Source organism: Muntiacus reevesi, chromosome 2, assembly GCF_963930625.1.
Source record: "Muntiacus reevesi chromosome 2, mMunRee1.1, whole genome shotgun sequence".
Taxonomy (NCBI): Eukaryota; Metazoa; Chordata; class Mammalia; order Artiodactyla; family Cervidae; genus Muntiacus; species Muntiacus reevesi.
Window position 1 is genome coordinate 185,689,751 of NC_089250.1, and position 12,524 is coordinate 185,702,274.

Below are 12,524 nucleotides of genomic sequence, written 5' to 3' on the forward strand. Positions count from 1 at the left end.
CAAGACCGCTCTTCAGGCTGAGAGAAGAGACAGGGCAAGTGTTCGTTACACAAATCAATTTGGTCCCAAGTACATCGTAGTGGCTACTCAACTATCTCTCCCAATAATATTGTCAACTTAATCAAATAATGCCTCGAAGACACTCAGCTTTTGTCTTGGAGAAATAACTTGATTGGTGGAGGAGGGAGAAGCAGCTGGCTATTCAAAAGGACACTTTTTATTTATCACCACTGAGAGCTTTGTGTGTGGAGGTGGGGAGCGCCCTCAGCAGAGGGAAAATGCTGAATATTCAGTAGGCTGACCGCGAGGTAGGGCAGGGTGGGGATCTTACTGCCTCGGGGTTGAGTCTTGGATGTTCTGTTTTGATACCTTCGTGGCAGAGTGAGCGATGCTCAGCAGGAAAGAAGATGGACCCAGAGAATGTTCCTGGAATGATTCAGTAAAGTACCTACTATGTAATGTGGACTTCCCAGGTGGTGCTAGTGGTAAAGAATCCACCTGCCAATGCAGGAGATTCAAGAGATGGTAAGTTTGATCCTTGGGCCCAGGGGGTCTCAGAATTGGACACAGTTGACCAACCGAGCACATGGTGCATGCTCAGTACCTCGGTTGTGTCTGACTCTTTGTGACCCCTTGGACTGTAGCCCGCCAGGCTCCTCTGTCCATGGGATTCTCCAGGCAAGGATACTGGAGTGGGTTGCCATGCCCTCCTCTAGGGAGTCTTCCCGACCCGGGGATGGAACTCATGTCTCTCTATCTTTTGCATTGGGGTTCTTTACCACTAGGCCACCTGGGGAAAGCCCTTTTCCTGTGCTTCTCCTCCCAGAAATCTGGTCATTCCCTGGTCCACAGGTGAACTCAGCGGAGAGTCCCTGGGCTGGGAGAGAGGAGACCATGGCGGCCGGGGCCACAATCTGAAAGGCGCGGATTCTGCATGACCATGCGTGCTCTCTCCAACAGTCGTCCCTGGATTGGTCGATATCAAAATCCAATTTCACCAGGATTAGCCTTGGGTTGCTCAGAGCTATTCATTGAATTAGGAACGATTATAGCAGAGGAAGCCCCACAGTTCTTTATTAAGGTTTTCTTTTTTTTTTTTTTTTTTTTTTGAGGAAGCACTAAGCGATCAGGAGATTAAAGAGCTGGTGGTGTTTTCTTAACATTTATAACCTGCGCCGATATCTGGGGAGTTTGTTTATTAGGAAAAATTCTGAGGCACACATTCTGCCTCCTAATAGGGCCCTCGAACTAGACCAGAGCAGAAGCAGACTTTGCTGTTCTAATGAGTTTATTTGGGAACCTCTGCCAAGAGCTTCCTGGAAACCTACCTCTGGAGTTAACGGGCTTTGCATCGTGTAGGTTCTCTGGTGGCTGGCTCAGACGGTAAAGAATCCATCTGCAATGCTGGAGACCTGAGTTCAATCCTCTGGGTCAGGAGGATCCTCTGGAGAAGGGAATGGCAACCCATGCCAGTATTCTTGCTTGGAGAATTCCATGGACAGAGGAGCCTGGTGGGCTACAGTCTATGGTGTTGCAAAGAGTCGGACAGGACTGAGGGATGAACACACACAGGGGAGGGTCCCCTGGAGAAGGGAATGGCAACCCATGCCAGTATTCTTGCTTGGAGAATTCCATGGACAGAGGAGCCTGGTGGGCTACAGTCTGTGTTGTTGCAAGAAGTCAGACAGGACTGAGGGATGAACACACACAGGGTCCTTCAACCTTTCCTGCAATGATGAGGAAGCTGCATTTCAGAGTCATCAACATCCATGGGTCTGAGAAATAAAGAACAAAGCTGATGATTATTAATCCTGTTCGTAATAAAGATGATGACGATCTCATTTCTTCATGGGGCTTTGATTTCATGACCATACACCAAAGGATCTAGACAGAGAGGCATTTATCATTTTTGTTTTCAGTCACTAAGTCGTATCTGATTCTTTGGGACCCCATGGACTGCAGCTTGCCAGGCTTCCCTGTCCTTCACCATCTCCCAGAGTTTGCTCAAAGTCATGTCCATTGAGTTGATGATACTATCCAACCATCTCATCCTCTGTCATCCCCTTCTCCTCCTGCGCTCAATCTTTCCCAGCATCAGGGTCTTTTCCAATGAGTTGGCTCTTCTCATCAGGTGGCCAGAGTATTAGAGCTTCAGCATCAGCTTCAGTTCTTCCAAGGAACGTTCAGGGTTTATCATTTTATCCAAGTTGGAACTAAGACCCAGAGACACGAAGTCAGGATTCATGCAACTCACTAGTGGCAAAACCAGATTTGTTCATGTATGCCACAGATATTTACAGAGAACTTACACGTGTGCTAGGTCAGTGGTTTTAATTGGTGCAGTTTTGCTACCCCAGGACCTTTGAAGCCTCAAAGAGATTTTCAGTTGTCCTAGCCCCAGGGCAGGCTACTGACATCTAGTGGGTGGAGGTCAGGGATGCTACTGGACATCTTATGGTTCACCAGGTGATCCCCATATCAAAGAATTAAGGAACCCCAATGCCAACAGTGCTGTTGTAGAGAAACTCTGGTCTAAGAGGAAAGGGGTAATAAGTGCATAGAGGTTCTGCCGTCCTTGTTCTTATGCACTGTGCATTCTGGTAGAGAAGCCAGATTATAGAAATTAGCAGAAGCATATAATATAAAAGCAAGAAGTGACATGTGCCATGCAAGAACAACGGGCACAGAAGGGAGGGGATGCTGATTCAGCTGTTTTATTTATTTATTTATCTATTTATTTTTTATTGAAGGGCAATTGACCCACAATGTTGTGGGGAGAGAATTATCCAGGCAAGGGGACAGATAAAGAGGTGTGAAGACTAAGGAGAAATGTGCTGAGTGTTGAAGGGGGAGCTAAGAGGCTCCTGAACAAAATGGGGGAACAGCAGGAGACAGGGGGTCAAGGCAGCATCTCCTTGACCAGAGTGAGGGTCTGGCCTGGAGGGTTCTGGGAGGGACAACACCCCAGCCATTCTGCCTACACCACTAACATCCTTACTCATCTCAATTTCCTTCCATCTCTGAGCAAATGGAACAGTATTAATTTGCTTGGTTTTTAAGTTCCACCTTCTGATCTTCCAGACATGGTTACAAGGTACATTTCTAATTCAACTGGGTCTTATTTTAGAGCCAAAGTGACTTTAAAAAAATCAGACACGGATAAATCAAGAGTTCTTCTTTCAATGATTAATTCCCACTAAGCTTTGACATGCATCAGCCTTGGGGAATGTAATCGCAAACCTGGTAGATCCTGCCTTTCAAAAAGACATGTTCTAGATGGTTCATTCTGTTAGTAAGTCTTGTAGTTTTTTCACATGGTTTTATTTTTGTCTTTAGAAATCTCACCCCATGCTTTTGCCATAGGCTTTAGTGGATTCCTCAGGGATGCTTGTCCATCTGTGAGAGGAACCTGCAGGCAGGTCTTCGTCTTTGAAGTGCTAGTGGCCTTTCCGGAGGCTTCTCAGCCCAGCTGAAGGTCATCACTGCATTCAGGGGCAGTACAGAAAGGAGGTCTTGGAGCCTGTGTTTGAAGGGAAGGCTTGAATCTCTTCTCATTTTGCTGTTCACTTCAGTTTAGTCACTCAGTTGTGTCTGACTCTTTGCTACCCATGGACTGTAACACGCCAGGCCTCCCTGTCCATCACCAACTCCCGGAGTTTACTCAAACTCGTGTCCATTGAGTCAGTGATGCCATCCAACCATCTCATCCTCTGTCGTCCCCTTCTCCTCCCACCTTCAATCTTTCCCAGCATCAGGGTCTTTTCAAATGAGTCAGCTCTTCACATCAGGTGGCCAAAGTATTAAGTCATTAAATCATGTCTGACTCTTGCAGTCCCATGGACTGTAGCCCTCCAGGCTCCTCTGTGCATGAGATTTCCCAAGCAAGAATACTGGAGTGAGTTGGCATTTCCTTCTTCAGGTGATCTTCCTGACCCAGGGATCGAACCCCCGACTCCTGCCTTGGCAGGCAGATTCTTTACTGCTGAGCCATCTGAGAAGCGAGAACTCCTCAGAGTGACCAGTGTGATGGCTGAGAACCCGGGTACCCCTCTAGTCGGGGGGTCCTTCTTCTGCATCTGGGTTGAGGCCAAGCCTTTTGAGAGCCTCATGCCATCAGGACTGGTTAAAAAGTGCAACCATGCCTTGATAATTCTTGATAACGGTTACTCATTCTCCAAGCATTTCCCATCTGTTTGCTTGGCAGGGGACTTCGTAGGTTGAATGAAGGCCTTCAAATATGTGTCCATGTTCTGACCTTCATAAACTTGGGGATGTGACCTTATTTGGAAAAAATAAAATAAAAGGTCTTAACAGATACAATTAGGTTAAGGATCTCAAGACCAGATTAGCCTCAATTTAGCGTGAGCTCTAAATGCAGTGTCCTTAATGTCCTTATAAGAAGAAAACAGGCTCAGGGAGACTTGAGTCTCATACACTCAGAGGGAAGAAAGCCAAACAAAGATGAGAGTCTCTAGCAATGCAGCTCGGCCAAGCCAAGAGTCCACCAGCGGCTGGAAGAACAGGAAGGATGTCCCCCTGGGAGCCTCTGGCCAGAGCGGGGCCCTGAGGGCATCTTCACTGTGCTTTTCTGGCCCTTACAACTGAGAGAGAGTCAATTTCTGTTGCTTTAGGTCACCAGGTTTTTGGTAAGTTCTTAGGAGACTAATAGAGGGACATGAAACACCGAGTATGTGCTGAATATGTTTGCCCTGAAAGTTCCCAGCAAAAAGGAAATCTCACAGCCTGAAATACTCAAGATGAGGGGTCAATAAGGGTCATTCCCATCGCCCTGACCCCTCGCGAGACTGCGGCTTTGTCGTAGCTTCTTTTGTTCGCCTCCTACTCCATTTGGTCCTCATCACATCACAGCATACAAGCGAGCATGCTCAATCCTTGAGATTTCTTCCTTATGTTTCTTCGTCTGCCCCTGGGTACTGATGCACTTCCACTTCCCTTTTCTTTTCCATTCCCCTGTTGCTGTCTAGCCGCTAAGTCATGTCCAACTCTTTGCAACACCATGGACCACAGCCCGGCAGACTCCTCTGTCCTGTGAGATTCTCCAGGCAAGAATCCTGGAGTGGGTTCCCATTTCCTTCTCCAGGGGATCTTCCTGACCCAGGGATTGAAGCCACGTCTCATGAAGCCAGCTTCTTTTACCACTGAGCCACCAGAGAAGCTCCCTACGATGTCTGAAATAACTTTTTGGTTTAGTGTTTTCTTTTTTCTGTGTTATCTTTAAAAATTACTTTTAACACACAGGTATGCCGGCACAGCCATTTCTGAGCATTTTTGTATTTGCCCAGCGCACAGTGATCAATTGAGCGTTGCGTGTTTTTATCAAAGGAAACAACACAAAGATTTCTCCAAAGTCCTGTTTGACTAAAGATGATTAATTTAAATTTTCACATGAGCAGCATAATGCTATTAATCATTTAATATGTTTAATCGTAATCTCTGTAATTCCTAATTAGGTTTATTAAACTGAAACATCCAGCAGTTACACACAAATCCAAATCTTCAGTTTCCTTCTTGGGAGGAGAAGGAGCAGGTTTTCATTTGCATTTGAACAGCAACTTGTAACTGAAGGGGAAAAGTGGGCTGAAGGCCTGAGAACTGGGCTGCTGCTTCTGCAAACCAAAGAGTCTTGTGTTTGAGCAGTGAGACCCCCAACCTCTCAGAAAGCGACCGTCTCATGATTCAGGGTCATTTCCATCTCATGGGTGTGTCTCCAGACCTCGTATCGTGGTGTGTGCTCAATTGCTTAGTCATGTCTGACTCTGTGACCCCAGGGACAGAGGAGCCTGGCGGGCTACAGCTTCTCTGTCCATGGGATTCTCCAGGCAAGAATATTAGAATGGGTTGCTCTGTCCTCTTCCAGGGGATCTTTTTGACCGAGGTTACTGAACCCATGTCTCTTGTGTCTCCTGCATTGGCAGGCAGATTCTTTACCACTGCGCCACCTGGGAAGCCCAAAGAAGACCCAGCGCAGCCAAAAACTGTAAATAAACATATAAATGTCCAGTTTATAAGTGTTGAAGTTGTAATATGGTTCTTCCTCTCACTCCGGGGTAGCAAAGGTGATGGTTCATCCCTTCATTCATTCGTTTCTTCCTTTACTCATAAGGCATTCAGTAGGTCAGCCAGCCAGCCAGGAGGCAGACATGTCTCATTTGTCTAGCAGGGCTCAGCCTGTGTCTCACGCTGGTCACGTCACCGCCATGCTGTGGTCCTTAAGGAAAAGCCGTAGCCTCTTGATCTACTCTCGGCCTTCCTTATGGCCCACCCGCTGCCTCCCTCTGCTTCCTCTCCCACCCTTCCTTCATGCATGCTCCCTCCGACCAGTGACGTGGAGGTCTGCCTGCAGTCCCAATCTCAAAGGGGTGCCAGTGAGGTGTGGGTTAAAGTGTGATCTGGGTGCCCTGCCCAGGAGTTGACCCTGGGTAGCCTGGATGAAAACCATGAATCCTACCCACTAGTTCCCCAGGGGCAAGAGGCTAGAAGCAAAATTCCCCGGGCCCTTGCCCCATTGAAAAATGCATTTCTCAAGGAGGCAAAAACTGTAGAAAGAGGTACAAAATCTATGATTAGAGACACAGCTCAACCAGGCTGGAGAGCACGTAGAGAAGCAGTTTGTTAAGACAGAAGCAAGGCAGAGACACACACCCAGAGGGGAGGGGTGTCGGCGTCCCTCTATGAGGAAGAGTGCATTAAAGAGGCAGTCAGGTCATTTATGTAGGGCGTTTCTGCCAGATCTTTGTTTACATGCATGCTCAGTCACTTCAGTCGTGTCTGTCTTTTTGTGACCCTGTGGAGGATAGCCCACCAGGCTCCTGAGTCCATGGGATTCTCCAGGCAAGAATACTGGAGTGCGTTACCATGACCTTCTCCAGGAGATATTCCCAACCCAGGGATCGAACCCCCGCATCACAATCAGATACTTTACTGCTGAGCCATTGGGGAAGCCCAGATCTTTGTTTACCTTTGGCCAATCATCTCATTTCTTTTCCCACTCCTGACCTGCCCTAGGACCCTCCCTAATATGCCTGTGAAACTTCTTCCCAAGATGTATTTTTCCCAGAGGCCAGTTCGGGGCAGGGGTGGTCGGGGGTGCTTGGCATCACATATTATGGGGTGGTGCCCCCTCCATTTCTACCTTCAAGGAGCCTTTCTGGACATGTGTAGTGTCTCCCTTGCCCCAAGGATAGAAAATACATGACCTCTTGATCTTGTACTCAAATTGGGTTTAGTCCCTTTCTGTCCTTGCCATAGCTGTTAATGTCCCCAGGAGACAAAGTCTGGCTCTTTACCCTGTTTCTGCTGTTATTTTCTATTTCAATGTGCACACAGGAGGCTGATTGTAAATATCTAGCCTGGAGCCCACCTGCCCCCTTCCTCTGGAAATGTAAAAAGGAGTCTAGTTGTACATGCCTAGCTTGGAGCCTGGCTGTCTCCTGCCTCAATCCCCTAAATCCAGAATTCACCTCTCTGCATCTTGGCACATACTTTGCACTCCACTGCTACAGTATCACCTTTTCTCCTAGACATCTCCCACTAAAAATGTAACCTCCAGACTCAGCAAGCCTGAGGAACCACCTGTGTCCCTGATTTAGAATGACCCAGCCCCCTCAGGGTCACTCTGACCCCTCTTAATAGTCTGTTTAACCATTGCCTTTTCTGCCTCTTTCTCTTCTATTAAGCTAGACACTGTGTGTGCTTTGGAGGATGAGCTTATGTGCCTAGTGGATAGTAGTTACTCAGGAAAGATGTGTTTATCAAGCAGATGGGAACCTCTCCTTCATGTTTCCTTAACGAGGCTTTTTACACCTCTCCTTTGACATTTTTAGGGCTTCCCTGGTGGCTCAGCTGGTGAAGAATCTGCCTGCAATGCGGGAGACCTGGATTCGATCCCTGGGTTGGGAGGATCTCCTGGAGAAGGGAACAGCTACCCACTCCAGTATTCTGGCCTGGAGAATTCCATGGACTATCCCATGGGATCGCAAAGAGTCAGACACAACTGAGCGACTTTCACTTTCACTGTCACTTTGACATTTTTTGTAAAAAACACCATCATTCTAAAAAACACCTTGCTTTCCACTTACTGATTGTATCTTGTCCTGGGAACTGTGCCATGATGGCACATGTGTTACCATGTTTGGTCGTCACAGAGCCTTACGCGGTATGCACCGTTGTTATTATCTAACTCAATGGATATAAATTTGCACAAACTCTGGGAGATAGTAGAGGACAGAGGAGCCTGGGATCAGCTGTCCATGGGGTCACAAAGACTCAGACATGACTTAGCGACTGAAAAACAGCATTGTTACTACTCATTTTTCAGGGTAGAGAACTATCACCATCCTCTTTATTAGATCCAGCAGCATTAGGAATACGACCAAGTGCATTATCTTCTTGACACAAGCCTTGGAAGTTGAAGAAAGTATCTGGTAGGGCTTTGGATACCAAAGAAGCTTGGAAGCGTAGTATGCCAGCTCGCAGAATGTCTTACCTTACAAACAATTCAGTGTGTGTTAGGAAGGAGATATCAATGAAGCCTGTCGATAAAGACAAGGGTTGATGAGAAGGTCACTGGTTATGTCCATGTTATTAGTTTTGTCCTAGTTATATGCTTCTAAATTGCTCGTAAGTACGAGGGGACGATCTCTCCTTCATAAGTTTGATGGCCTTTTTCATTGGTTTTCCATCATGTTTTAGCGATGCAGACATCTCATGTGAATGGCATCTACTGCCACCTAGAGGCAGTAGATGCTAATTGCAGAGAAAGCATCTGGAAGCATCTCTGAAATGTTAAAACTCTTGAACTGAGTGTATGGAAGTGGCCTAGATGATTAAATCAAATGTTACTGTGACTTTTCTCCTGGTTCCTGCCTCAGTGGGGGTATCATTGTAATATCGTGTTATCCAGGCTTTTTCTTGGAGGATGGGACTGAGTGGGAGGCAGAGTAACAAATTATACTGGTAATGTAACATTGTCGACACCAACTTTGGCCAATATAACTTTCTAATAGAGGTGCTCTGTATCTTCATTGTCCAACACGGAAGCCACAGCCACTTGTGGCCCCTGAGCACTCAAAAACGTGGTTACTGTGAGGGAGGGACTCAATTTCCCATTTTATTTAATTTTAATTCATTTCTGTTTAAAGAGCCACATGGGGTCAACTGTCATGAACACCACAGGTCTGCAAAATCAAGAAAGGAAAAATTAAAACCTTGAAAAAATGTAAGTCCATCAGATGGTTACTTGGACTTCAGAATACCAAACAGCCTTTTCAGATGTTTTATGAGATTTACTCATGTTTTTATCTGTGCAGCCTTGGCAATTAGGTAGGCATATTTTAAGATTTGCAACAGCATGGATGAAGGGAGGACTCTCCTTTCTAGATGAAGCTTTCTCTAATTACCTACTGAAACTCCCAGGCCCCCAATTCCAGCGAGGCCTTGCCCTTACTTTACCCCCCTATCTCTTATCTCCTTCCTCCAGCTCTGTATTTCTTGAGGTTATTGTCTGTCTTAATTCTTCCCCCATAAGAATTAGATCCATGATAGTAAGGATCCCGTTTCTTCGCTCATGGCTGAATCCTGGATCTGTGATGGGGACTCAGTGGTCTTTCAATAAATCTTTGCTGGATGAATGAATGATTCAGCAGTTTCTTCCTGCATTATTCCTTTGTTCTGGCATTTTTCTACCATTTTGAGGAAGCAAAACCACACTGGATATATGGTATAGATGAACCTATTTGCAAAGCAGGAATAGGGACACAGAGGTAGAGAACAAATGGTGCGGATACCAAGGGGGGTGGTGCGGGGTGGGGTGAATTGGGAGATTGGAATTGACATATATGCACTACTGATTGCTCTGCATCATAATACACTATTGATGCTCTGCATAACCTAGATAACTAATGAGAACCTACGGTATAGCTCAGGAAACTCTACTCAATGCTCTGTGGTAACCTAAATGGGAAAGAAATCCTAAAAAGTGGGGATACATGTATATGTGTAGCTGATTCACTTTGTACAGTTGTACAGCAGAAACTAACACAACACTAAAGCTGCTATACGCCAATATATATATATATATTTTCATGAAAAGAACACTGGAAGGCACATTCAGGTCACTCAAAGCCTCTTTGCTTTGCTCTTGTCCTTTTAGCAGACAGATGACGCGGCGCCCACGGATGGCCAGCCCCAGACACAGCCTTCGGAAAACACGGAAAACAAGTCCCAGCCCAAGAGGCTGCATGTCTCCAACATCCCCTTCCGGTTCCGGGATCCGGACCTCCGACAAATGTTTGGCGTAAGTCCTGCCTTTCTTCTCCTCTGCAGCTCCTGCTTCCGGGGTCCCCAGAGTCCTCCCCTCCTCATGCAATTTCTTGGTATTCATAATACAAAGTGAGCAGCGGTGGGGGGAAGGCATTTTAGATCCTAGTCTGTGGATATTCTTTGGCCAGGATCTCTATGATTTTAGTATAAATTTCTCTGCTATGTTCACCATGTTTGCACTTGGACCAATGGTACTTCTTCAGGTTTGTAACTTGAATGTCAGATGGAAAATAGGCTCCCAGGTGCTTGAAACAAGCTCATTGCTGATCCCCTGTCAAGAGCCTGGGGACCCATGTGACAGCTAAAATTGTTACAGGTCATCTCGGTTTTTCTCTCTAGGGCGGTTGCCAAATTACTGGGAAGAGTGACTCATGACATATTTCTGCAGACCTTGGTCTTTCTTAGGTACTGAGCATCTAGATCTCAGAGGTGATTGTAGGGAATAATTAGTTCTGCATGAAGCCTCGTTAAAACAAAACCACTGCAGATTTCAGAGTCTGACTTGCATCCTGCCATATACGTTCTTCTGGAATCCGTGGTGAGGGTTCAGAGATTTAACTTCTGAGATTATATGCCACAAATGACAGTCTTGCCCAAGCACCATGACCAGTGAGCAAGGCAGAAGCCACCAGCAACCCGGAGAAAAGAAATGATAGGGTCGCTTGCTCAGGGGACATTGTGACCCTGATTCTCTTTCAGAATGACTTTTGCACCATCCACATCGGGAAGGGATGAGCCTGCCATCTCTTTGGGCTCAGTTCCACCAAAAGACAAAGCTATGACAGAGCTTGGATATCATTCATTCTTTTGCAACTACAGTCATAGTCCTTTTGTCTGTGTCAGCCCAGCATTGGTGGGAAATGTCTGTGGATTTAATGAACAAAACTACATCCTTAACGTTTGACTTAAAGTGAGGGTTGGCTGCCCAGAGAGTCCCGTTCGAAGAGCTTTTGGATGGATGCAGATATGACAAAAGGAATAAGAAGAGGCTCAACTTGCCAAGTCTAGGTCTGGGCCAGGTAGACCTCATTCTCCATATGAAATCACCAGCTCTGTGTCACCATTCCGCAATGATGGGGTGAATGCGCATGTTTTCTTTAGCATGCATGATGTTTATCAAGTATGCATCGGACACAAAAGCCAAAGGAGTGTCCTCATAGCTAAGATACCCAGGCCTGAATCCTGACATTTCAGTGGAAAAGGTCAGCTTGTGTTCTTTTATCTCTCTCATTTGGTAATAACCTTGAGTTGAGCCTCTAACTCTTGCAGAGCAGAGATACCCTCGGGCAATTTCAGGTCAAAGATGACTTTGAAAAGTGCAGAGCATTCAGAGTTAAAGTCGAGGTTAAGTGTGTGTGAAGTGAGGAGACCAAGTTTGAATGATGGGCAGCCTGAGGAATTAGATCCCTTTTGTCAGGTCGGGTTCGAAAGTCCTCTTGCTCTTCAATCGGTCTTAACTCATCAAGTGTCACTGGGATGTTGACTTGGAATTTGGTCCTCTTAATGACCATCCTGTGCTCTTTGCGGGTGTCACTCATTGCAGTAGACCCCAATCCCACCCCCGAGGAGGGCTGTGCAGTCTCTGGTCTTCTTGGTTATCTTGAAAGTGACCAGAGGGCTCCACTGCCAAGGTATTCAAAATATTCAGAGCTAGATGCCAAAAACGGATCCTGCTTGCATGAATATCTGAACCTCTCTGTTCTTACTGGGTGGTACAGGAGAGGTGGTACACAGCAAATTCTTGCCAAAAGAATGGTCGTGCTATCAGTTGTCAAAGCTTGATCAGAATCTACTAGTTTCAGAGCTACTGTTTGTGAAAGTCAGAATATTTCAAGCAACTGACAAGATGTCGATTTGACAAGATGATAGATACGCTTAGGATCCATCTATCTGTTCAGAAAATGCAGCACACAGTCAGTCATCCTGAAATTAATTCAGTTCATCACAAGCTGCCTCTATGTCCGTTTTTAAAAGTATGCAAGATTTTTTGGTGGGCTTCGTGACCATCCACTCCAGTATTCTTGCTGGGAAAATTCCATGGACAGAGAAGCCTGGTAGGCTACAGTCCACAGGATCACAAAGAGTCAGACACAACAGCATGCTTGCATGCACACACTTCTGTAAAAATCATCCAGCACCTACCTACAGATTCCTGGGCTCTGCAATAACTCTGAGGCCTTCTT

At 46.2% G+C, this 12,524-nt stretch overlaps 1 protein-coding gene across 7 annotated transcripts in view; it reads left to right on the forward strand.

Annotated features, from left to right (window-relative positions):
- RBFOX1 (RNA binding fox-1 homolog 1) overlaps positions 1–12,524 on the forward strand; it is a 404,111-nt gene that overhangs the window by 250,878 nt on the left and 140,709 nt on the right. For 6 of the 7 annotated variants that reach the window (XM_065924298.1, XM_065924297.1, XM_065924302.1 and 3 more), the window contains exon 3: positions 10,172–10,315. In XM_065924298.1, coding sequence (XP_065780370.1) covers positions 10,172–10,315 — 144 coding nt within the window. The remainder of the gene's footprint in view (positions 1–10,171; positions 10,316–12,524) is intronic. The other variant, XM_065924296.1, reaches the window with a different exon arrangement.